Source organism: Strongylocentrotus purpuratus, unplaced genomic scaffold (genome assembly GCF_000002235.5).
Source record: "Strongylocentrotus purpuratus isolate Spur 01 unplaced genomic scaffold, Spur_5.0 spur5_scaffold_14, whole genome shotgun sequence".
Lineage (NCBI taxonomy): Eukaryota > Metazoa > Echinodermata > Echinoidea > Camarodonta > Strongylocentrotidae > Strongylocentrotus > Strongylocentrotus purpuratus.
In genome coordinates this window covers 18,395,962-18,422,059 of record NW_022145599.1, presented here as the reverse complement: position 1 = coordinate 18,422,059, position 26,098 = coordinate 18,395,962, and the positions used below count along the sequence as shown (strand labels likewise).

Genomic DNA, 26,098 nt, shown 5'->3' with positions numbered 1-26,098 from the left:
ATCGCTACTGCATAGAGAAAATGAAAGTACATACGTATTCCATATATTCCTACATATATGATGGAGAATTCCACAATGATATCATATTTGTTATATAATTAAATCAAATGCATCACTCTCTTTCAAAAAAATATTTAAAAAATATTTCACGAGTCCCTTTTTATCAGGTAAATAAACTCACTCCATTTCATAGTATACTAAACGCCCACAATCCATTGCGTAATGAGGAAGTCCAGGGGCCCGTTTCATAAAACTTTTTATCTATAACAAATGCTAAATTTATACGACAAATTTGCTCTCAGCCAATCACATGCCATGATTTCAGTAGCTTATAACGGTAGCTTGTAACTTGTTATGGATATCAAGTTTTAAGAAATGGGGTCCTGGTTTAGTTCAATGTATCAAGCGAATGTCGTATTTTGTTCTTTTCAGCTTGAAGACGGCCTCGAGCACGAGAAGAAGATCCGTGCTGATGTCGAGAAGGTCAAGAGGAAGCTCGAGGGCGACCTCAAGATGACCCAGGAGACGGTAGAGGAACTGGAGCACGCCAAACGCGAGGCTGAGGAATCCATCAAGAAGTAAGTGAACCAGCACTTCACCCAATGTGGTAGCTAGTGAGGTGGTGGTGAATGTGGTAGTAGTGGTGCTGGTGGGGTGTACTATTGATGATAGTGGTTTTTATGTTGCTCGTTCGTTCGTCCGTGTAGTAAAGAATGCAGAAATAGAGATGTAGATTACTGTAGCACAATAGATCACAGTAGATCACTGATTTGGTTGGAATTTGATTTGGCTTTCAGAACGTTGCTCTAGTCGTGCCAGTCACGTAAAATAGTTACTTCGACCCCAGATTATGTTCATATTGCATCCGTGGCAATGACAATGGTTGTTGTCTTTTGTTGAATATATGGTGGCGATAATGGTGATGATAAAGATATGGTGAACACAATGCCGGTGCTATCTTTACACATCGTGTTTGATAAATACGTGGTGTGGTAGCGGTGATGGGTCTGATGATGTAGCAGTCTAGGATTCCTGCCGGGAAAAAGACACCGATGGCTTTCTTTCCAAAGATAATTACGACCATGGTATTGATGTTAGAATTAAGCCATTTGGTTCCAAAGCATTCCTAAGGTTTATCTGACCTAAAAGCACCCAAGATTTGCTAATGCAATATGACCACTCAGAGAGGGTGATTATTGAAAGGAATCGTCACCAGGCAGTATGAGAATGAAGTATCCATGGATTTTAATTCATTATGTAACTTGTGCTTATCGGACAGTTAGAACTTGGGGGAGGTAAAAATATTCGATTCGTGCCACTGGATCGCCCTAATGAGGAAGTGAATAAATTTCCGGTATTTAAACCTAACATATTTTCTGAATGTCACAATGTTACGCGAATTATTTAGGCACATTTTCATGAGTTGTCCAGTCCGTAACATTTCAACGGCTTTCCTGTATTATTTTACTTGATTTCTCAAAACATATCAACAGGATATCTATCATTTGGAACAACTGGGTTAAGTGTTTCATCTACTGATTAACACAAAGGAAGTGCCGATGTGTAATCCATTCAGAAAATGAAAGATTTGATATGACCAGTATGATTGCCGTCTCCTTTACACCATACTAAACGCAATTTGTTTTTACCTGCAGGCGTGACTTCGAGGTGTCTCAACTCAACACTCGCCTTGAGGACGAGCAGAGCCTGGTGGCACAGCTCCAGCGCAAGATCAAAGAACTCCAGGTAAGTGCCATGTTACATATGCAACATCGCTATGCAACATCGAAGTGCCACATTGAAACATCCCTTTGCAACATCATTGTGCTGTATGAGATGGCGTATCTTTTTAGCAATAAATCATGAATTACGGCAAAATTACTATAGTCCGGATTAAGGCCCATGTCGATACATTTTTCGGCATTGATGAGTTTGTGTCTGGCATACTAAAGTCTCAGACGCACATTGTTCCGGTCAATTTTAAAATAGAATGGTATGAAACGAAAATATTACTTCCATTTTTTGTTCATTCATGATCTGGAAGTGTAACTGAAATGGCATATTTCAGCTTTGGAAAAAAATATGAAAGAGAATGAACAATGATGTTTCAATCGTGGCACTAATTAGTATGTAATGTTGAATTATGATGATGTCTACTAGTGTGTTCGTGTGATTGGTTATGAATACCAGATGAATCTAAAAGTTTAAATTCCTTTTCATCCAAATGTCTACAAAAGTTTAATTCACCGATTCTAGTTACGAAAGGTAGGTTTGATCATAAGATAAATAGAGAAGAGAGGTGTGATGAACAGTTGATATGAGCGAAGTGTGGTAGGATAAATTCTCTATAATCTTTTGGCGATGTATGAATTTCTTAACATTGATCGATCACTGATAAAGGTGCCCTTTAAAGGGGCAGTGATTTACTTCTTCTTCCTTTAAAAAAATGTAATCTTTAGGTAGATATGACTTTTGACGTAAAAGTAAATGAGAGTGAAACAAACTTGAATGTGTTGATGGTTGATGTGATATGAATGGAGCACGCAGCATATTTCAAAATTGAAAACGTAGAAGAGTTTTATTCTCTGACTGAAATATTCAATAAGATGTATCGTCTTGAATATCCATGGTACGTCCATTATATTTTGTCAAAAACATTACAAACACTATTTAAAAATAGTGCTATACAACGATAGATGTATTGATTTGACAGCTATTGTAGGGCGATGACCTGCACAAATATTACATACATTTTAGACCGGAGTCTCCTTATTCCGTTGAAATTGGTAACGTATGGGACAAATCATGAAAACACATTTAACTTGCTCTCATTCCTTTATTTCTGGAGGGGGCATCATGCTTGAGAAAACAGCGCCATTTTAACTTAATGTCACTTCATCCACACCCAGCCAAATTCAATTTCCGTGAGCTAATCATTGCGTAGGGGGTAACAATTTCGCGCGCAGACGGTCTGAAACATGAAACAAAACCAGACCAGACTAAAACTATGCCAGGAATGCTACAAATTATTTACCTGGGATTCGGTTTCTTTTGAAGCCCCGTAATGTACCCGGCATGTGCGTGTCAGGTGTGGATGTCAAACACATTGTTACAACTATTTTCAAAGCCGTAAATTAAAGCATGTTGCGCCGGCCATGTTTCAATTTTCGGGCTTGTGTAACATGGCCGCTGTCAAGTTTGTTACGTGCCATAGTGCAGGGGAACCCATGACGTCACCGTTTACCTTGAAGAGCCATTGGGACGTCTTTAAATGCAGTACCCATTACAGAAAATGGCAAACTGCTAGGATATCCATACTCGGGGAACGTATAAGGTTTTCTCCTGCGAATTTGTTATGTATGCATGTTACATACATATCAATACAATTTTGAAAGGTAGTCTGTGAACCTTTGCCCTAGCTAATGTGCTATTCTTTCGGGATGCTACACCTCTGGCTGAACTCTACTCCCTCTACAAGGTCCTGTCAATGTGTTAATGGAGAACGAGATGGAACCAATTCACAAAAAGTACAATGAATGCTATTGAAGAAAATAACGTATGATCACGTTCAGTGATCAGATGGGTCAAATGCTTCCACCCAAAGGCCTGGCACCCTTTCAAAATTATACCAATATACAGATGTCAAAGTAACTCCACGAGATTAAATTGACCAAAGATACCCGCCCTCCGTCGGTATGAAACGAGATGAATTACACTTGTCTAGGCTTCCCTTGATGAATAAACAAACGGGATAAAACAAAATATAGATACATTTCTGTATGCATTAGCCAGGTATCTTTTGCTGGCAGTAGCATCGGCATGCATGGTTGAAAAAGCTAGGGGACACTCTTGCCAATCGCTCAGCGCTTCACAATGGAATTCGAGCGGTTAATTGCTGCCAATTGGCGCTGGCAAAAAGAAAGGGGTACTCACCAGGGAGCTTTCAAAATTCCCTGCATAGCATTGTTAGTAAGTTATCTGCTGCACCCATCATCATTATCAAGGCAGCAGTACTGGTAGTGGTGAAGAACCTTTACCAGGCTATGCTGATGCAACTGCAACAGACAGGCTTATCGTTTGGCAATGGACTCATTACTCAACACATGCACTTAGACTTGGGTACCCAGACGGGGATTAGGGTATGCATTGCAGTCAGCTTGAATGAGTGTACGGGAGAAATGTTAGACCACCCTTTGAAACAGCTGGCTCATGTTTCTAGCATTCCGACATGCTTCCCGACAAGCGATATGTTTTCGAGATTGTTTCGTCCGGGCATACTTCCATATGTCTGTCAAGGACGCGCGTACGTGCATGCAGAGAACACATAGCCTCTCTGTGAATGTTGAACAAATGTGACATTGTTCTAAGGCATAAACCATGTTTTGAAGATCAGAAATTTGTCAGATGCTATTCATCATGCAGATATACAAAACAACATTGCTTCATAAGTATGTTGAAGTACATTGGCATCCTTCTAATCAATTGATCATTGGGTCAACATTTTGAACAAAAAGTTCGATTATATTACAATATTGCAGCTAGTAATTACGGTTTTTTTTCTTCAACTTATGGCGAATAGAGAACACTACTAACAGATTGGGTTGACTGCTAGTGCAATATCTGTGCCAATGCAAATTGCTGTCACAGATTGATAGAACCAAGTATCCAGAGTTCAAGTATCTTACAATAGTTTTTATTAATTGAAAAAATTCAGGGCGTTGCGGAAGACGTTCCTGGTATTAAACAAAAATTCTTTGACAACCTCAAAAAGGTTATTGCTATCTCATCTCAATATACTACCACGGAGCCCTTAAACCTTTACTACCGCGAAACAACGATTACTCTTTATGTAGACCACGAAGAAACACAATTTTGTATGTGTCGTCCTGTAGGCAGATAGTACTAACCATACAATTACTACGGTCTTATTCTAAACAGTGCAATCAAATGATTCACTAGCGTTAATGTTTGTAATAATGTACTCAATATTAAGAATATCTTATCAAACAACGAAAAGGCATTACAACTTTTAGATATGTAAAATGAAAAGCCCTTAAACTTTACTTGGTATCCTTAACTAAAACGTTAGAGAAGAATTGTGATTTGATATTGCAATTCCACTTGCAAAGCTAGTCATAGCAAAGGAATTAATGATATTACAAGCTGGCAGACAATGTAAAGAGCGACAGCCGCAAATGGCATGAGGATAACCTCAAGAGAATACCAAGCTGTCATATAAGAAATCGAATAATTGATGAGTCACAGGGCTCGGTATTCACGTAATGACAAGGGTGGTGTACACAGCTAGTACACGAAGGTCTGCATAGCATGGTGATACGTGTGGTAATTTTGGCGGCATCTGTGACTAGTTCGCGTTGTCCCACATGTAGTATTTCTTGCTGGATATGCGACAAGCATGTCCAGTGCTGCTAGCGTTATACCGGTAAAGAATTCACCACGTTTTCCCTTGAAATATGAAGTTCATAAAGGCATGTCCTCGTGCAATACAGATTCCGAAGCACTATACACACAAGGACCATATAGCAGTATAAACAGCATACGACCTTAATCAAAACATTAAGAAAGCGGCCGGGCGACAGGCGCACAGCCATGACATATTTACAAGCTTGGTAATCGGCCGCCAGTTCCCCTTTAAACATTCCAGAAATACCAGGCCCAGGGCCGCATCAAGTGATTGGGACATTCCCTGGTTGGTCTTTATCGGGAGAGGTATAATGATCTGGTTAACAGCTAATTTGCACCGCCCACATCGACCATCTAGATAAATCGTAATGCCAGATGAGCAAAACAAACGGGCATGCGGTAGGTTCATATCTAAGGCTGATGGTTATCACTGTAGGCATGCAATGGTATCTTCTTGTTTTAAGGAATTGAAAAACAAACCCGTTGATGTGAGATCGCATGATCTAAACCCCTCGCTCAAAAAGGCGTACACCATACTGAATAAACAGGGTAACGCTTATTGCAAGTACGAAGGTATACAAGAAAATGTGTTCATGTTGCCCATGTCACTCACCTCAATTGAAACAAAATATGTTTGCCACAATATTTTGGATGGGACATAACACAGCAATCACAATATTCGATAGCCTACATTATATATAAGCATACTTGAACAGTACTGCAATCTAGACAGCATTAGTGAATGGTTTGCACTATGTCAATATCTACCGTAGATAGCTATGGGGTGTGCATATCCAATGGTAAGTGAGACATTACCTCGGAGAATGCAGAGACCGGTATTTTGTCTCATGGGGAGAGAGTTTGTTTAAAGAGGTCACAATGTCAACAGGACGACAGGGTATAGGACAGGCAAAGCAATGGGAAACCAGAGTGGGGAATAGGAAATAGAGATATAGGATGATGCTAGGATCGGATGGGGGTATCTAATCCAAAAACGATAACATTTGGGTTGGTATTTGGGCTCAGTGGGAGCTGGGGAGGAGATGTTTATGGTGATACTATAGGGGCTTGTTGTTGATGTTAGGAGGGAATGATGATATAGGGTAATGTAGAACGTTTAGAGGGGAGTAGGAGAATGGGTGGGAGGGTATCTGGGTGTCTATGAATGGCCCTAATGAGAATGCGACATGGGATCCTCACCACGAAGGTGTCACAGATCGGCTAATGAATGGGAGACGTGATGTCACTTTGCATTATCAATATGGGGCATCCACATTTGGTTCGGAATGCCAAGTATTGCTCTAGGGTCACATTGGAGGGTATCAAAATCCACCCAGAAATTTGGGGTGCTATCGAATGTTGGGTTATGAACAGTACAGTGTTGGGTGATACGCCGTGTATGTTTTCATATACCGTATACCTGATATACTCACCACTCGACTATGATGCAAAATGGGCCGCGTGGTATGCACATATGGACCCTCCTAAGCAAGCCTCATATATAGCTATAGGGATGGGGGTGAATCGGGTCGGATTACCGGCATAGTGGTATGCACGATGCGTAGACAGATGGAAGAGGATCTACCAGCCAGTCGCATACCAATGCCAAATAAGCTCAGAGCTGGCATCACGCCTGCTGAGCCCTGATTGGCTGAGGCTCTCACAACTCATCACGATTGGATGATGACATCAGCAGGCCACAGTGGGCAGGCCAACGCATCCCAACCCATCATCCCTCAAGACACGGAATGTTAAAAGGCGTCTGTGCCTACCCATCAACGATCAGTACTTCCATAGTTGAGACAAGAGCAAGGCGGTCCTGTCTTTACTTCCCAACTACTCTTCACTATCAGTGCCATTGCCTTATCTGGAGATAGTAGCCACCACAGGGGAGCGTGCAATACAGCTGGAATATAATCGGAGCTTACACCTCGCATTGGTTAGATCCCTACTCACTTCATTCGAGTGGAAGCCTTCTTCGAGTGAGCATCAGCCTCTCTCTCTTTCTCTGATTAACTTGGATATAGCATACTACACACATCAGCAACCATGTCTAGCTATACTAGTAATGTTAGCAGCAGCAGCACCAAGGTGGTCCAGAGGAACATCACCGGTGGACATGTAACGGATTACAGCGCATCCACAGGCAGCAACATCAACTACAACAAATTGAGCGCCAAGTCCAGACAGCTCATCAGGCGTAGCTATGAGTTGGGTGACAGTGCAGCGGGCATGAGGAAACTCTATGAAGTAGGCATCTACCAAGTCTCTACATTTCTATTATTTGCATGATCATTGACAAGGTGTAATGGCTTGTGCATGCGGAAGGATGCAGGGTACACACACACTCTCTCACACTGAAAGGTGTAAAAGGTAGGACTAGTACTTACCGGACAGGAACAACTAAACCGAACGGGTAGCTAGACCTTAACTTTCTTTTGAATTATACATGCCTACATTCAATTAGTTCATTACCATGTTATATGCTTTTCGAAAGGAACAATTATTGGACGATACGAAAAGGTTCTTGAGAATACCTCTTAACGGAAAAGAACCGTAATAGAACTTTGTTAGATTACAGCAAGCATCTACTTGAATCGGAATCGTATATTAGATTGGGAAAGGAAAAGAAAAGCATAACGCAATACAATAGGCTTCTGAACATGTCCAAACCGAATAACTAAAGCATATATCTTGTAAGAATGGAATTGGCAACTATTGGGGAAGGGGCAGTATTCAAAATAGACCATTGAACCTTATAGCATGCAAAGATATATAAGCAAAAACTGTTTAATTTCCTACCTTACCAATGTATCGAACAAAAATGGGCTCACTGGCCGAATGAAAGTAGAATAGAATTGGTGTAGTAATCCATTGACATCTAGGAAGAATGTGAAAGGGAAATTTGAAACATTGAAAGATTAAAATGTGCTATTCAATATATTTCTGGATAATCTGCATGTATTGTAAAAGTGGTTAACTAACAGAGGAAACCAAATGAATTGAAAGTGAAGGACTAGAAACCCAAAACAGACTATGCATGGAAAAGGAAAGGAAGACGCGAAGAGAAAGTGAAAGCGATTGTAAGAATAGAATATGGGTTAAAAAATTATCTTGACTGGTAGGGAATAAAGGCAAAGAAAGAGACCCGAGCGATTAGACAATCAAGAACAGTGATTGGTAGAGGATTTTGACTGGAAGGACAAAAGTAGGACATAGGTGAAAAGTTTAAAAAAAAGGAGGGAGTATGTCCCCGAGTCGAGGAGGAAACGAAAGGGTCATAAAATGACTGGAAAATGGGGTCACTGGGTCACAGGACTTGTTATGACGAGGACAATAACTGAGTCACTTTAATTGGCAAATAAAGACCAGTTTACTCGACAAATAACGAGCGCGAATAGGAAAGGAGATGTCTGAGACGCGCATGCTAACTACTTCAACAAATCAATTGCAAGAGGGTGTAAATCCAAGCAACACAGCGCGACATTCCTCGGAATATAATGTTTGATAAAAGGAACAGAACCAGAGTAACGAGCAATTACTGACTTAATGACAAGCGAAATGTCATTGGACTCTAGATTGACGCATGAAGAATATATTCCACACGGAAGAAAGCAGTTGTGAAAAGTAAGACGGTTGAGCTATAGCATTCCATGTTTTCGAGTCGCACAAAGTAGGATCAATTTTTTGTTCTTGTTGGACCAAGTTTTACCAAAGATGGGTTGGACGCAGCAAAGTTATTCCTACCATTATGAGAGCCCGAAAACGATTGGTGGAAAGTTTAGTGGCGAACCAACAGTGCGCATGGATATAGCAACATTTCGAAGGCTAAAGGTAGAATTCCTCTTAATCAGGACGAGATACAATCTGCATAATTCAGAAAAGGAATTTAATGGACACTGCATATTGCAGAGATATTAAGTTTTGATACCTAATGTTACATCGAATCATTTGTAAAATTGTAATACAAGATTGGCAAATTGGCAACGCACAAAAGACATTTGTGGATATTTATATGGTGCAACCTTTTTTTCTCTGGATCTTACTTATTTCATCATGAGTGCAGGACTACATTACCATAATACCTACGAAAATAATGACTGGATCATATTGGATATACACTACGTCAAGCAAATCTTATATAGACCTTTGTTGTTTTATACATAAGAATTGCGAACGAAAGATTATGCTTGTGTTGTTTTAATACTGTCATCTTTATCATGTTACTGAAGAGATGCGGGAAATACTTTTATAGAGCCATACACATTTTTATTAATTTTAGTACATGGATACCATCACAGGGCTTGTGGATACATTCGTTTATAGGGGCTTGCCGTATTCTACGCAATCGCCAACGAAAGGGTGACGAAAAAGTCCTCTTGCCATAAAAGACGCTTAATGCAAAATTTGCAATAGAGTCATTTGATAAGTGTGTGGGGTGTGAATTGTGTGTGCGTGAATACGCTTTGATATTAATTTTTGTGGAAACATTGATTTCAATGCCCAAGCTTGTAATTTTCTTACTATTCTATTCTTGCCGTTTCCTCTTTCCACAATGGCATTCTTGCTCTTCCCTCTATACATCACTGTATTTCTCGTCTTCTCTCTCTCTCATTCAGGCCCGTATTGAAGAGCTAGAAGAGGAGTTGGAAGCAGAGAGACAGAATCGTGCCAAGGTAAGTCAGCAATTCAAATAAGATCTTGCATCTCATAAATTATAAAATGTGCTTCATTTTCTTTTAAATTGTAATATCGAATCTGAATAATTTTCAAATGATTTCTATTCTCAACTCAGTCAGTTCCTACAATTTCCATTAATAACTCAGTCGTAATTAGCCCTTCGAATAATTTGGCGAAAGGCGCAACGAGTTTTTCTATTTTTAAATCATATTTGGTAGGCGCATAAATATCATGAGACATTTATTATTGTCTACGAATAAATCTAGTTTCGCTTTTCCAAAGACATGCATAACTCTCTATCGCTTGTTGCAATATCTCACATTGTATTGCCCTTATTTGAGGGATGCATTGGACGCTATCGGATAGGGCGATGACGTTAAATGGGGGTTGGTGGAGGGGGGTGGTGTTGTCGCTTGTTGATTGGTATTCGGAATGGAATTCCACCTCTCGGCGGGAGACGACGGGTCACGGGAAGAATGTTTGATAAAGCAACACGCCATGGCAAGCAAGGCATAGAATCTTCGCGCCATGCATGAAGGGGAAGTCTTACCCTTCATGTTAATCATGTGCAAATTGAAAACATCTCAAGATGTTTACTGAAACCATAACTGAATTTTCTAAATGAAAGCGAATCACTACAAAAGAGTTGATTAGTATGGTTTAACAAGATATACGTTTTAGATAACAAGAATTGTAACGATATATACAGAATATATTTCTTAGGTAGTCTCTTTTTCCATAGAACCATCATGTTTAAACGGTTTTAATAAACGAATAGACATGTCGAATAAATGAGAAGAGAATAAGAAAGACGGTCATTTTAAGAAATGGGGGGGGGGGGGATATCTCTGAGAAGTTGAATAAATGGGAAGGGAAAAAAGATGGCGTCATTAATCACTAGAGGCTCAGCTGAAAACATGCCTGACATAGGGCTCATACCAGACATAACAATGTGTCGAGGATCTAGACGTCATCGGTCTTAAATCGGGTCTATTAACTCGCCTTGGGTCTGATCGTTGAAGGCGCGAATCTATTCTTAGCCGTACAGTATGTCGTATCACCGGCCCAGTCCTCACGCGAATACCACAGAGGTCAAATACATAGGTGGCAATAACAGAAGTGTGAAGGATATTCTTTGAGATAGTATGGGGTTCTTTTGTACTGAAACATCATTAGTATAGAGACAACTTATAATGATTATCACTGTAGGTCCCTTAAAGAAGAACATCCCGTGATTTGTAGGGAATAAACTATAATCAACTTAGATTTTGGCTGCATAGTCTTTGAAGGTCTACTGTTTTAAGGTGGATAATAATGTTGATACTAAATACTGCTTAAATTCTAGCAAAGATTAACCATTTTAGTTAAAGTAACCTCTTCCTGAAACTTGAACAAGTTTTTGTTCTCTTGCTTTTGTATGGATCTGTTGCAAATCATTTACCTTTGTTCTGTCCTCCCTTAGGCCGAGAAGCAGCGCGCAGATGTGACTCGCGAGCTCGAGGACCTTGGTGACCGTCTTGAGGAACAGGGAGGTGCCACCGCCGCTCAGATCGAGGTCAACAAGCGCCGCGAAGCCGAGCTGTCAAAACTCAAGCGTGAGATCGAAGACCAGATCGTCCAGCATGAGTCCGTCGCCTCACAGCTTCGCAAGAAGCACACCGACTCCGTCGCCGAACTCACCGAGAACCTTGAGAGCGTCAACCGCAACAAATCAAAGTGAGTTTTGGCCACTCCATCGTCCTCTTCACAATATCAAAACATATAGTGCACAAACATAATTTTGTTGATAATGGTACTGATACGATAACGATGTCTGATATATCACGAGGAACGGCTAACCATGGCACTCGGTCGAAATGAATCTTTACTTAAGTCAGTTAAATCATTTATTTAGATCAGTTAAGCTGCGAATAATATCCAAAATTAAACAAAACCAAACAACATAACAAGACTCAGTTTTTAGCTTTAAGTTTACTCCATTGCCTATTAAAGAATGGATCCTTTTACATGCATTCATTTTCACTATCATTCATATTTTTTTAACAACCATAGGATGGAGAAGGAACGCACACAGCTGAGGGTAGAGCTTGAGGATGTCAGCAGCAACATGGACTACATCACCAAGGCTAAGGTGAGCAGAACATCATATCAAACCCTTCGCCCACGTCATCAATTAAATTGCATTCCCGGAAATGTATATACACGCTATACATTAATACAAATAATAAACGAAAAGAACAGTTTAGCCCTTCTTGCAGAAAGCATCAACGTTTTAAGTAACTGAATCATTTATGAAATACTTATCCTGTTTGCAGATAGCATTTTAAAAGTAGGATTAAGCTGAAAACATCACCTTGGCTTTGACTGATTAACAAAATACAGGTGGATAAATGGAGAAAAAACAAATTAGACACATAGATATGAATAACATGAGGCCTTTGAGAACTTAGAGTAATCAATTTTCCATTCCTCTTTTACCTTCCAAAACCCCATTATACAGCTCAATGCCGAGAAGTCCTGCCACCAGCTCGAGTCCCAGCTCAGCGAGGCCAACGCAGCTCTTAACGAGCGCGACCGCGCCATCAACGACCTCCAGAACTCCAAATCACGCCTGGGAAGCGAGAACTCCGACCTGGCCCGCCAGCTTGAGGACCTCGAGAACCAGCTTTCTCAGCTCAACAAGACCCGTATGTCCCTCTCCATGCAGATGGAGGAATACAAGAGGAGCTCCGATGAGGAATCAAGGGTAAGACGCCAAGTCGAGCATAGATCAATTATTGTCTTCTAAGAATATATTGGTCATGGCAATTAGCATGATTGCATAAAGCTTTCTCCCTTCGTCTTGAGAAATCATAGTACAAATATAATTTTTGGTCTTGGCAATTAACATGATTGAATAAACGATTAACCTTTATCTTGAAATTCATTAAACAACTTGCTTATTGATCAAGACTGCAAAAAGGAACACCAAAAAAAAACGGAAAACGGAAAACTGACATACAAAAAGTTTATAATCACAAACTTCCCGATGGCTCAGGAGAAATTGTAATTATCAACTGTCTGATGTCACATTCTTTTCTGCAGGCCAAGAACTCCCTGGCCTCTCAGCTCAGGCAACTCCAGGCCGACAACGACCAGCTCCGTGACCAGGTCGAAGAAGAGTCCGAGGCCCGCGCCGAAGTCCAGCGCATCCTCACCAAGGTTAACGGCGAACTCAACCAGATGCGCGCCAAATTCGACGGTGAGGCCGTCCAGCGTGCTGAGGAGCTCGAAGAGGCCAAGTAAGATCATAATCCATTACATTAATGTGTGCCCTCGATTTCCTGAATCATTAATCGAAAGTGGTTATGCGGATTTAGTTCAAAGAATTACAGGATACACAAGGCAAATGCCGGAAGTTTATCACATAGAAAACGTTTATTCCAGGCTCCAAACCTGGTATAGTTACAGAGTGAAACGATTAACTAACGATTAAGCAGTACCTTTATAACTTGCTGTATAACCTCTGATTTAAATATCATGATTAAATAATAAGTTCTTTAAACCTCATACATCGTGTTGTTTTTTTTGTTCTGCAGGAGGAAACTGATGATCCGTCTTGCACAGGTCGAGGAAGAACTGTCCTCCGCCCTGTCCAAGAACGGCAGTCTTGAGAAGACCAAGGCCCGCTTGACTGGTGAGGTCGAAGACCTTCAGCTAGACCTTGAGAGGGTAAGTTTAAATTTTCAAACTATTTTTCCCCTGCGAAATCTTAGATATCATTCTTTAAATTTGGCTATATGCACTTCAGACAATTTGAACCGAATTAGATGAACAGTATTCCACCCAAAGATCATTTTAAATTTACTGACATGAACTTTGAATCATTAAAGATGTAAAAATAAAAAGTTTGTGTTGATACCGATGCCGTCACTAACCTTTCACTTGTCTTTGATCTTACACAGTCCAACCAGCTGTGCGCCACACTCGAGAAGAAGCAGCGCAACTTCGACAAGGACCTTGCCGTATGGAAGGAAAAGTGCGAGTCTCTGGCTGTCGAGCTTGACATGTCCCAGCGCGAGGCCCGTACATACAGCACCGAGCTCTTCAAGGTCAAGAACTCATACGAGGAAAGCCTTGAGGTCATCGTCAACGTCCGCCGTGACAACAAATCCCTTCAGGGTCAGTGTCGTTGCACTCAAATTATGTTTAAATCTCTAACACTTCAAAGATAACACATGGAGCTTATATTGCTTATCAGCACTCGCCTCGAGTGACAATTTTAATAGTTTTCCGATTTGAAAACATTCCTTGAACTCAAGTGTTGTTTCCGTAATATGAAGTTAGTGATACTGGCAGCGATATTAGACTTTATTCCCAGTAAGCAAATGGAATCATATATGACGTTTTCTAACATCGTATTAGTTCTCAGGTTCAAAACCACGGAATTACTCTGTTAACTGCTAAATCATCCCTCACTTGATGTTGACGAAGCTTATCTCATAGGTAGAACATCACTTTTAAACGTGCAAGGTTGGTTCTGATTTTCTTTTCCGATTCTTCAGATGAGATCCAGGACCTTACCGACCAGCTCGGAGAGGGTGGCAAGAACTGCCACGAGCTCCAGAAACTCGTCAAGCGTCTCGAACTCGAAAAGGATGAGCTCCGCGTCGCATTGGAGGAGGCCGAAGCCCACCTCGAAGCCGAGGAAGCCAAGGTCATCCGTGCTCAGCTTGAGATCACACAGGTCAAGCAGGAGTGCGATCGTCGCATCATTGAGAAGGATGAGGAATTCGAGATCACCCGGTAAGATTCCTGACAATTCTTGCTGGCCATAAAAGAGGTCACCAATCATTCGTGTTGCATCATCCACACAAGAAATTGAAAGAAATTGAAGAAATGGGAAAAATATATCCTTTGGGATTTTATATTGATGCCGAATTCTGAGATGGGTTTTCAATTGGTTTTAAAAGAAATTATTGATATACGGCAATTCAACCTATACTTAATCTCGTTGGACCTAACATGCCCGATTGTATCAGTGTTTTGGTATTCTGATATTTAACATCACAAGTTTGATGTCATTTCTATCTGATGTTTACGCTCATCTTATTTATCTGCCTTACAGCAAGAACCACGAACGCTCAATGGAATCCATGCAGGCTAGCCTTGAGGCTGAGCTTAAGGCCAAGAGCGATGCCCAGAGGCTAAAGAAGAAGCTCGAGGGCGAGGTCAACGACTTGGAAATCCAGCTCGACCATGCCAACAGGAACAGCGCCGAAGCCATCAAGACCATCAAGAAGCTCCAGATGCAGGTTAAGGAACTCCAAGCCACCGTTGACGAAGAGACCCGTGCCCGCGAGGACATGCGCGACCAGCTCCAGATCACCGAGCGCCGCAGCATGATGCTCATCCAGGAACTCGAGGAGGTCCGCTCCGCCCTCGAGACAACAGAGCGCCTTCGCAAACTGGCAGAGGGAGACCTCCAGGATGCCAATGACCGTCTGGCCGAAGTATCTGCACAGAACCACGTCCTGAGCAACCAACGCCGCAAGGCTGAGGCCGAGCTCCAGACCCTCACTGCCGAGCTTGAAGACGCCATCAACGAAGCACGCAACAACGACGACAACGCCAAGAAGGCCATTGCTGATGTGAGCCATCATTTTATTCCTGTTTCATTTAAATCAATAATATTTCGATAATATTTTCCATTGTGCCATTCTACATGATGATTATGATAACGATGCCTTCTTTGATAACGCTTGTATCCGTATTTGCTGGCTCATGGCGCTTCCTTTAAATAAATATTCCTTTCAGTAGGGTAATCAGCTCACATTTAATGACATCATCGTCACTTTCCTTTTCGAGGCTTTAGTGTCCAGTAACATGAAATCTCAGATCATTTTTTCCAAAAGAGATCACAATGAGCCAGCTCATATCAAAGTTTAGCGTTGTAGAAACCAATGTTGCGTCAAATCAGCTCATTTCATTCATCAAAAACAAAACCCGTCTCTTCTCTTCCACCACCCTAGGCCACCCGTCTTGCTGATGAGCTCCGCACCGAGCAAGAGCACTCCGTCCAGATCGAGAAGTTCCGCAAGTCTCTGGAAGTACAGATCAAGGACATGCAGGTCCGTCTCGATGAGGCTGAGGCTGCTGCACTCAAGGGAGGAAGGCGCACCATTGAGAAGCTCGAGGCCAGGGTGAGTAGCCTTTTTTTTTTTAGACCTCTTCGGTCTGCTCCTCTGTTCCACATCGCAGGGATAGTGTTAAAACGATCATGGATGTTAAATACGTTCAAATAACCAATATTTTATCAGTTCTGCTCCCTAAAGGACAGTTTTATATTGGAATACATTCTTGTAAAGAGGCTGATTTTCTCTGGTGGTTATCGTGGCGACCTTAATTCAAAACAGAATTAAAAAATCTCAAAAGGAAAGCATATTTATTTGGAACGAAGTACGGAGAATTGGAGATATTGGTTCGAACAAATGCAAATCTTTGACAGTACCTAAACCACAATAACGGCATCTGTACTGATGACCATCGGGTTGAACTGTAACATGAAAATATCCCCTTTTTTATTCTTGCAGCTTCGTGACCTCGAGGGAGAATTGGAAATGGAGGCACGCCGCCGCTCCGACGCCGAGAAGGCCGTCCGTCGCCAGGAACGTCGCGTCAAGGAAATCATCTTCCAGTCCGAGGAGGACCGCAAAATCACAGAACGCATCCAGGAATCATGCGACAAACTCACCATCAAATGCAAGACACTCAAGAGGCAACTAGAGGAGTCTGTAAGTCATTCCACATCTTATTAACACCTTCAAACTATTTTATGTGCAGTGTTTGATTGAAAAAATGTCATTCATCAGCAACGGCACAAATTGTAAAGATTATCTATTGCCATTGGATAATTTGTAGGTGTTCAACTACAATATTTTGTATTGGATGCCTTTAACTCCCAAATAGGCTTAGAAAACTGACCTGTATTAATGTTCAGTCGTTAAGGGTATACTGCCCTATAAAATCATGCAAACAGTTTTTTTTATTTGATGTCACAAAACAGTTTATACAGATACCTCACAAAGGTTTAATGTCTCAAATCCAAGCGATATCACTTTGCTTACAAACCTATTCCTTTCTTTTTGTCTCCACCCTACAGGAGGAGAACGTAAACCAGAACCTGGCCAAGTACCGCAACGCACAGCGCGACTTGGAAGACTACGAGGAGCGTGTAGAGCTTGCAGAGACACAGGTCAACAAGTACCGAGCCAAGCAACGCAGCCAAGTCACCACATCGACCCGCGTTTCCTCGGTACTGCTTGATTCAGATTTTTCAGATTTGGATGAGTTTCTGGGCCGCAATGCTGACTCTGATAGCGATGCTGAAGAGTTTTCTCTATCGGCCCCGACGTACTCCCATTAACACACCAACATATCCAGCCATTTTATCACGGTACTTGCGCATTTCTCGTTGAATGACGTTGCTTGGGCTTAAACCTAGTGGATAGACCTCTGAGCCGCCAGCCACAATGCAGGCGAGGACGAGTGCACTTCTTGTTTCTTTGAAAGAGTCAAATGGCAATGAAGGGTCAAGAGCATCCCCTTCTCTTTACCCATCATCACCCCTTCTCCTTCCAAAATATCCAACAGAGAACCATTAAACCGCCAACTTTAAACCTTTCACTAAAATAATTGGGGTCTCGGGGATGCCCTTAAACCGGCTTTGCCTTATGACCGATTTTGTCTTTCCTATTATTTTTTGGTTGCTGTTTGTTTTGCAAACCAACAAAAATTCCCTTTGTTCGTGGTCATAACTATCCTAATCCAGGGAAAAATAACCCACTTTGTAGCGGAAAATTAGACCCCTATCTCTATGCATTACTTCCGGAAATTTGTTGCTCATGATTCGTCTAGGTCAATTTTATAGAAGCCTGCCAAAGCAACTGCAAACAAGAAGTGCGTAATTGCCGATATATTTCACCTCATTTCATCTTTCATCATCTCTTTCATATGTTTCTATCCATCATTATTATCTGCCCCTTAATCTCCCCCCAATTAGAAGAAAATTTACTTTTTGTTTTATTTTTCTAATCCATAAACACATTCATTTTTATTCTACTATATCCCCCTACTATTGTATCTAATTGTTATTTAATAACGATGTGGATATTATTCAAATTTCTTTGGGAAATTACATGCTCTTGCAGTAAATAGCGTGAATTAAAACATCAATAACTCAAAGGCAACAACAATATAGTTTTGAACCCGTCTAATTGATTGGGATTCTGTTCTTCAAATTCATTTTCAAAAATCCCCATTAACATTAACATTTCTGTCGATATCTATTTTGCAGTCAGCTTATCTTTGTCTTTAATTGCTTTTGAGAAATAACCAACGTTATCTTGAGGTTTGGTGATATAATCTGACACAAATTTTTTTTCATTGACTTAAAATCAATTAGTCCTTTTCCACACCTCAATTAGTTATAAATAGGGTTTCAAGTGTTTTCATGTAGTGTGATTTTCTTGCCGTTCCCGTGTACTAGACTGATATTATGTAAGTATATAACATATCAGTGAAATATCATATCCACTATATAATCTCTCTCCATCCATCCCCTAGCCGTATCGCCTGCAGCTGGGTTCGACCTTCCCATCTTGAATTCGTCCCATTTTACCACCATTTCGTTTCATTCCAGGTTTGACTGCTGCCCACAATTGGGCAGCTCGTTGATTTTAATACGCACTTTGAAGATGACCAAGTTAGCGCTTCACGAGCTAATTCACATTTGGGCTCCGTTTCATACAACCTGTTATCAATAACAAGTTACAGTAACTGTTATAACCTACTAACATCATTACATGAGCAAATTTTGTTATTGGAATATGACAGTTGTTATTGATGATAAGTTTTGTGAACCAGGATCAGACCTACTTTTTTTATAATATATCGAGATTCACAGCAGCTTTCAAAAGCATTAAATGGCCACGATGATTAGATGAATTCTGATTCTTCACTCGAACATCGTTTTAATTCGCATTTAATGAATATCCAGTTTTGGCTTCAGTGCGTAAAACACATCACTCTGACCCTTTAGTACTTCACTATAATTAATGTTATATTAAACCTCACCCAGTATACGCCTTCAGTCACAATTATCTCACGATATTTATGATTTCACTACTTATATGTTGAGTTCACTATATACCCTATTAACTATACTCTCGCTTTTATTGTCATTTTCTCTGCCCACTTATATCTAACACTACAAGTTGCTTAATCATTTCTTTGTGACGTCAAGGTGCCTAGTTCAATATAGATCTTTTCACTGGTTGTTGGTTTCTCTCTATCGCTTAAGCCTCTAACTCTGGCACATGTTCATGTTTCTCTCCCACACAGAAATCATCAAAGTTCTCAAAGCAATAGAAGCCTACCGTTGTAGCCCAACTCTAGGTTCCACATGGTAAACATGGGATGCATCACGTGATCATCATCACCTGACCCACTGCTTGGCAGACCGGGTCGAAGTTCGTCTGCATATCTCTGATTTTCGCGCCACCTAAAGAATATCTGAAAAATTTGATGGTCTACTGGAGATGCCAATAGAAACTCTAGCGAGTACAGGCACTCCAGATTATCATACCAATAATTTTCGCTGATTTTCTAAAAATGTGATCAGAAAGGATTTCATTTCTTTAAAAGCACACAAGCTGAGTTGCCTTATCAGAGATATGCAGAAGTCATCGGGGTGAGCACAGAGATCTAGTGGAGGCCCTTGTTGCATCATCTCTAGCTACGTTTTTGACATGTGTACCTTTTCTCTCTCTTCTCGTTCCTTTTCATATACCAATCACCCGCACACCAATTCTGACAACACCTCTACCATTTGTATGCATTTATGCTTCTCATCTCTTCAACACCTGTGCATGTTTGCGAATTTGATTCGAAAAACCTCCAACTTTTCAAATCACAAACCAAACTGATCGATGATCATCCACCATACCATCATCTGCCACTCCAGTCGGGTTCTAAGAGCATTCGTAGCTCAGCGAGGAGCTCACAAATGGCTGGATCATCATCTTACTCCGCATCTTAGATCTTCAATGGTAGGGAGAGTGGCCCGTTTATACGTGATGCGTGTGCTCGCAAAACCCTCTTATTCACAGACACGTCACAAATGGCGCCTCGTTGTGATACCACGTGACGTGCGCATAGTGGAACACGCTCCCTTAATGAATTCCAATGATCGATTTCTCTCCAAAATCATTAAACAAGGAAACGTAAAAATTCTACATATGAAATATGATTGTGGATTCATAAAAGACGAGAATGATTCATTTTAGAGGACGTCACTGGTATTTAAATGAGGGGCTAGGTCACGTGCAGTAGCAGGGTTTTGCGAGCTACGTCTCCGTGGCGCCGTGCTTGGTCACGTCTCTTTCGGGCGGGACATGATGGTTTAGGATGTAGGATTTTCAGGGCGCGCAGATAGAAGAGCTTTCTTAACTGGTTGGAAACGGGTTTTTATCTGGGAAAATTCTCCTACTTTTCTGTATTCCTCTATATATCTTTCACTAATAATATGAACGATAGATAATACTGACAACTAGAAAGCAATAACTCTGTATTGGTATTCTTTAGGAACTAGAAAGCAATTATTCTATTTAAAGCACAACTTTTTCAGCACTGCAGAAGCAATAATAGTTTTAACATGTGAACTGCACACCATTACTACATTTAACAATATTATATCGTAGTCAGTTGAATCTATGCATATCCAATATTTATCCACATGGCTGTATTTATGTAAAAAGCGTAAGGTACACACAGAAATTCACTAGTTTATAGTTTTGAAATGTTAGTGCCTGTCAGCGAACATTTTTATTCACTCTTGAAGAAATGAGAAAGAAGGTGGGACCATGGTTAACTAATGTTTATGATCATCATATACATCCTATCTTTCCATCATTTCATCAGAATGAGTATGTGTTTGATTTGTTATTGTTTAAAGATAATGAATATAATCATCGTCAAAAGGGGAATCGAGCTCGGACAAGGATAGGTCTAACAGTATGACGTGTTCATGAATTTTGTTTTCTCGTAGTAAGTTAGGATTTTAGCATGTTTTACATTTGACGTAAACCACTTTTCGAACCTTTGAAGAAAGCATAATGTCCCATGATTAGTCCAATTTTTAAAATTGTTTTACTAGTCTGATGAGTAGAACTTTGTAGCTGCATTGGTGCATTTTTGCATGATCAGATTTTAAAGTTTCTCAAGTTCATTCTTTAAGAGTTTTTTTGTTTAATGGAGATTCTCTGCAACGTTCTATAAATATGCTTTCTCCGTAACTTAATACTCGGTTAATAAATTTACAATCTTTTCATGCATGAATTTGGGAAAATAAAACCTAGTTCCTGAAATACAGCAAAACTAATTGTCAACTTAAGACGGAACTTTCTTGATGGAAATTGACATATTTTGAAACCCTAAAAACGCATGACGTTTGCTTATAGTAGTTTAGAGTGTATCTGCGTTTCAGAACCTTTGTGTGAATTTAATACTCAGCATGAACTAATTTGTTTTTTTGTTTTTTCCCTCTCTCCTCATCGATGACGTCATAGGGTGGCTACAGTCCGTACAGTTCTTTTCGGCGCGTCTCTAGGAGTAGCTCAGTACTTAGTGCATTTTCCGCAAGGGGGGACGTCTCCACCCCATCTCTAAGAGGGGACTCGAATCATGAAATCAACCACCAAGCCAAGAAAGAGTAACACATTCATCGTAACTAAGCAACAGAAACTTCTTCATCTATTTTTCGCGTTGTGTATTCAGTCTTTTTTTTTTCTTTGCAAGGTGGAAGGGATTTTTTTTATAACTTATATGTGGTTTTGAAAAAAATTGTGATTCTCTCACTGAGGCTTGTGAATCATAATAGACATGCATGGTTATGTTCTGTTCATCATGGAAAAGACTGTTGATTCATTTGTTTGTGAATGAATAAACTATTTTGGAGAAATGTGCTTGCTTTTAGCTTGCTCTCCGTACTCCAATGATATGGAGCTTGAGTTGTGTAACTTCATCATCGTTTTTAGATACTTATAGACACAGGAGCATTCGATTCATTTGCGTCTTGTCATCAAATCTATTTAATTTGTAGAAATATATGTGTATTTATATTTTCGAGGAGGAATCCTTTTTTTGTTGTGCACTTTGATAAATTATTGAAAGCTAGAATAATTGGAGGCGACGGAGCCTGGCGTTCCCGTAACATGTGCATTAGAGAAAGTTTAATTTATTTCATCATATTTATAGTTTACACTGAAGTATATTATCATGATTATGAGAACTATGTAGTTTTATTAATGAACTTAGATTCGCTACTGATAGTCCGGAAGGATTGCTATAAATAAAATTTAAGATTGAGTGATAATAAATCTCGTATTTGATTTGAACAATGAGAAAAATATTGCAAAATAATGAAATGAGAATGTGTGGACTGAACCTGTATTTTTCCTAACGTGTGCGAGTGATGCATTCATTTTTTTTATTTCACACTTTATTTTCACAACTACTTCGCCAAGAAGGAAAAGTCGTTTGTAAATGTCACGTGCAGGAGGAAAGCGCTTCTTATTGGTGTGATGGGGACAATGCATGGTGCCCAGTTCTGCCTCTGATAGGCTGATGTCAGGTCGGAGCCTTCCAGATATAAAGACTGGCTGCACTCAAAGCCAAGTCATTATAACGTGCAGACCAATCAGCGTCGAGGAATCGACACATACTGATATGCAATGCATATGACTTGTCTCATGAATTATTCATCATGTCATTCATATAAGGTATGAAGAGAAGCCATACACACAGTCATGCTGAATGAAGCAAGCAAGTAATTTCTAATCAGCTGTGATTTAATAGTGGATCAACACGGACGATACTATAATTTCCCCATGTCAAGCTCAAGTATCTAAACCTTGATGAAATGGAAACCGAAAATGATATATTTTTTACTATTCTATCGTGTTAATAACAGTGTTGATAACTATCAAACCATCAATGAAACGTGAAGGAAAAGAGAAAAGAAAGCAGGCATTCATTAAAACCATACATACTCAGTGAAAGAGACGTTTTTAAAGATCATGTTTTTTCTGTCTGATCACTGGCATGATTCGAATGGCACGATCCTCTGATTCTGAATGCATCTTGAGATCATGAAATGAGCGCCATGCATAGCGCACCAATACTAATTTCCTTCTAGTATAGTCATTTCCTTACCTATTTACTCTCTTATAGTCTTTAGCAGCAAATTTTGTTCTCCCTTTCCATATCGTCAACGTATTGTTCCCTCAATGTCTATTTTAGTCCCCTCACAAAATTATTTTAGACGCCCCTCTATCTTTAGAGCTCATGTCTTATCATTTTCTTTCCTAACAAAATTTCCAAAAATGGCGGAAAACACGATTGAGCTACTGCTAAAGATAGCCACCCGTGTGTGTATATATATAACCTCCTCATATCTAGGTAGTATTGTGTGCAGCATGGGCTTTAATCATGCACTAATGTAGGTGCCGATGTGTGCCAGAGAAAAAAAAACCTTATATGAGGAAAAATACTTTGTTCTACCACACATGCGTCAAAAAGAACTATTAGTGGAACGACATGAAACCGTTAATTTTTGTGATGACTTCTTGAAGTAAAACGAAGCCTCATCTTAACTCTTAATTTTCTCCTCTTTTGTAAACTCATGCTTTCATTGTCAACAGCGAATACAAAAATAAATATGTTTTGAGTTGGTACTGAATCGAACAGGGTCTATGTGCCGTTTGAATTATGCCTCTTTATAGATATGCTAAGGTATATAGATTTTGATAGTGCACTGGGTGGCGATGAGTGCTTCTGGTGGAACTGAAGTGTGTAGTAATTGATATGTTATGGTGATGACGTTGGGCGAAAGCTCTCGGTGAAATATCATACCGAATGTAGCACAAACCAGACGACAACCTTGTTGAATGGAGTGGAGTTGAATGTTTGATTGATAAGTTGGTTGATGGCAGGAATGTTAGATGACTTCTTTATTGTTCCAGGATTGGTAGGTTGTTTTACTTAGAGAGGAATGGATGAAATTAATGGTTGGTCGAAAGTGTGTTTGTTCGCTTGTCGGTGGTTGGTTGTTTGGCTGATTGATTGATTGAATGAATGAATGATTGATTGATTGATTGACTGATCGATTGATTGGTTGATTGACTTTTTGGTTGGTCGGTTGGTTGATTGTTTGCTCGATGATCAATATTGATTTGAACGAATGAATGACTGATTGATAGATTTGTATAGGTCGGTTACTGAGAATGAGGCATTGCAAGACTGGGGAGTAAAGTAAGAGTCGTAGGGGAACATAAGTCTGGAAAAGCAACTACCCTATAGAGGATTACAAATACATGAGTTCTGAGAAAATGAGAGAGAAAGACAAAGAGAGAGAGAGAGAGAGAGAGAGAGAGAGAGAGAGAGTGAGAGAGAGAGAGACAGAGAGTGAGAGAGAGCGAGAGAGAAAGAGAGAGGAGAAAGAACGACATAGAGGAAGAGAGAGAGAGGGTGAGTTAGAGAGAGAGAGAGAGAGAGAGCAATAGGGAAGGGCAAAAATATTAACTGATTGAAGGAATAAGGAAAAGATAGATACATGAATAATATTAGAAGTGTTATCCATGGAATAGAATCAGTGGTGTTCGAGTGGATCTTAAACAACATGGTGCCACAATTCCACCCTTTAGCCATACCAATAAACAGGTACGAGGTTAACAGTGTACATGTACTTTGTTAAAGTTACCTGTACTTCTACAATAAGTTTTGCTTGTGAAGAATGATACAAGGAATTAAATAAAGAATTACACACCCTTACAAATGTCACACCTTCACAGAATTATAAATACTTTTACGGGCTAACTTCTTTGGAAAGGTAAAATATCAGATAGCGCATGTAGAAGATTTCCAATGGGGATCAAACCCATATCTTTTGAGCTAAAATTATTTTTATCCCTGTAATAGTTGCTGAGCTGTGGGATATCAAAATGACGATCGGGTTATACACTTTGCAGTAACGGCAATAAACTATTTGGCTTCCCAATTCGAGCTATAAATATATTGATGGGCAGGCGCGTACGCAGAATTTTTTCAAGGGGGGGGGTTTAACATTTATAAATCGGGCCGAAAATTTCGCAACGACTCAGCCAGCCGCTGAATAAGCGGGGGGGGGGGGGGGGGGGGGGGGGGGGAGGGGGGTAAGAGGACACTTTTTCTTTTCTTTTTTATCTCGAATTTGATAATTTGAATTTGACAATTTGACGTTTGGCTCCGTTGGGGAGGGGAGGGGGGTAAGGTCACCTTTTAAGGTCATCCATTGGAATTTTATTTTTATTTTTAATAATTAAAAAAAAAAAAAAAAAAAATCCAAAGGGGGGTGTTTTAGCGGGGTGGTGGTGGGGGGGGGGGGGGTTTACACACATAAAAACCCAAAGGGGAGGGGGTTTACCCCCCCCCCCCCCCCTGTGTACGCGCCTGCTGATGGGGCAATGATGACTATCCAGTGAAAAACTGGAACACAAACGGAGTTATATTTTTCAACATGTTTTCTGGACTTGTCAATAGAGGGAGATGTTAGTTGTACAGATCAGACAAGGCAAATGGGTGAGGTCGAGTGCAGGGTGAGAGAAAGAGTGTGTGAGTGAGAGAGAGAGAGGAGAGGGCAGGGGCGGATCTAGCTTTTTGCCAAGGAAGGGGTTTGACCCAGTGGCGGATTCAGGATTTTCCAAAAATCGCGCCGTTTTACGGTTTTACTGTTTTCTTCTTCTTTTTCCCCTTCCTTTTCTCTCTTTCCCCTTTTTTTCTTCACTTGGCCGCCCAAGGAGGGGGGGGGGGGGGGGGGTTAAACCGCCGAACCCCCTAGATCTGCCCCTGGAGGGAGGGACCGAGGAAAGGGGGAGAGTGAAAAGGAGGGATGGTGGAGAAAGGGAGAGAGGGAGAGAGA

The 26,098-nt window shown here is 40.5% G+C and overlaps 1 protein-coding gene across 9 annotated transcripts in view; it reads left to right on the top strand.

The window, feature by feature from the left end:
- Positions 1 to 23,881, top strand: part of LOC580674 (myosin-16) — a 71,554-nt gene extending 47,673 nt beyond the window's left edge. For 7 of the 9 annotated variants that reach the window (XM_011684597.2, XM_003727434.3, XM_011684596.2 and 4 more), the window contains 15 exons: positions 433 to 578; positions 1,656 to 1,746; positions 10,044 to 10,100; positions 11,567 to 11,820; positions 12,157 to 12,235; positions 12,605 to 12,850; positions 13,189 to 13,385; positions 13,683 to 13,815; positions 14,049 to 14,265; positions 14,649 to 14,889; positions 15,212 to 15,734; positions 16,116 to 16,286; positions 16,677 to 16,877; positions 17,246 to 17,398; positions 21,711 to 23,881. In XM_011684597.2, the coding sequence (XP_011682899.1) occupies positions 433 to 578; positions 1,656 to 1,746; positions 10,044 to 10,100; positions 11,567 to 11,820; positions 12,157 to 12,235; positions 12,605 to 12,850; positions 13,189 to 13,385; positions 13,683 to 13,815; positions 14,049 to 14,265; positions 14,649 to 14,889; positions 15,212 to 15,734; positions 16,116 to 16,286; positions 16,677 to 16,877; positions 17,246 to 17,398; positions 21,711 to 21,857 (2,856 nt within the window). In that variant the 3' untranslated portion in view covers positions 21,858 to 23,881. Of the gene's footprint in view, positions 1 to 432; positions 579 to 1,655; positions 1,747 to 10,043; positions 10,101 to 11,566; positions 11,821 to 12,156; positions 12,236 to 12,604; positions 12,851 to 13,188; positions 13,386 to 13,682; positions 13,816 to 14,048; positions 14,266 to 14,648; positions 14,890 to 15,211; positions 15,735 to 16,115; positions 16,287 to 16,676; positions 16,878 to 17,245; positions 17,399 to 19,485; positions 19,550 to 20,107; positions 20,193 to 21,710 lie in introns of all 9 variants that reach the window. The other 2 variants (XM_780717.5, XM_011684598.2) reach the window with 2 other exon arrangements.
- Positions 23,882 to 26,098: the final 2,217 nt, after the last annotated feature.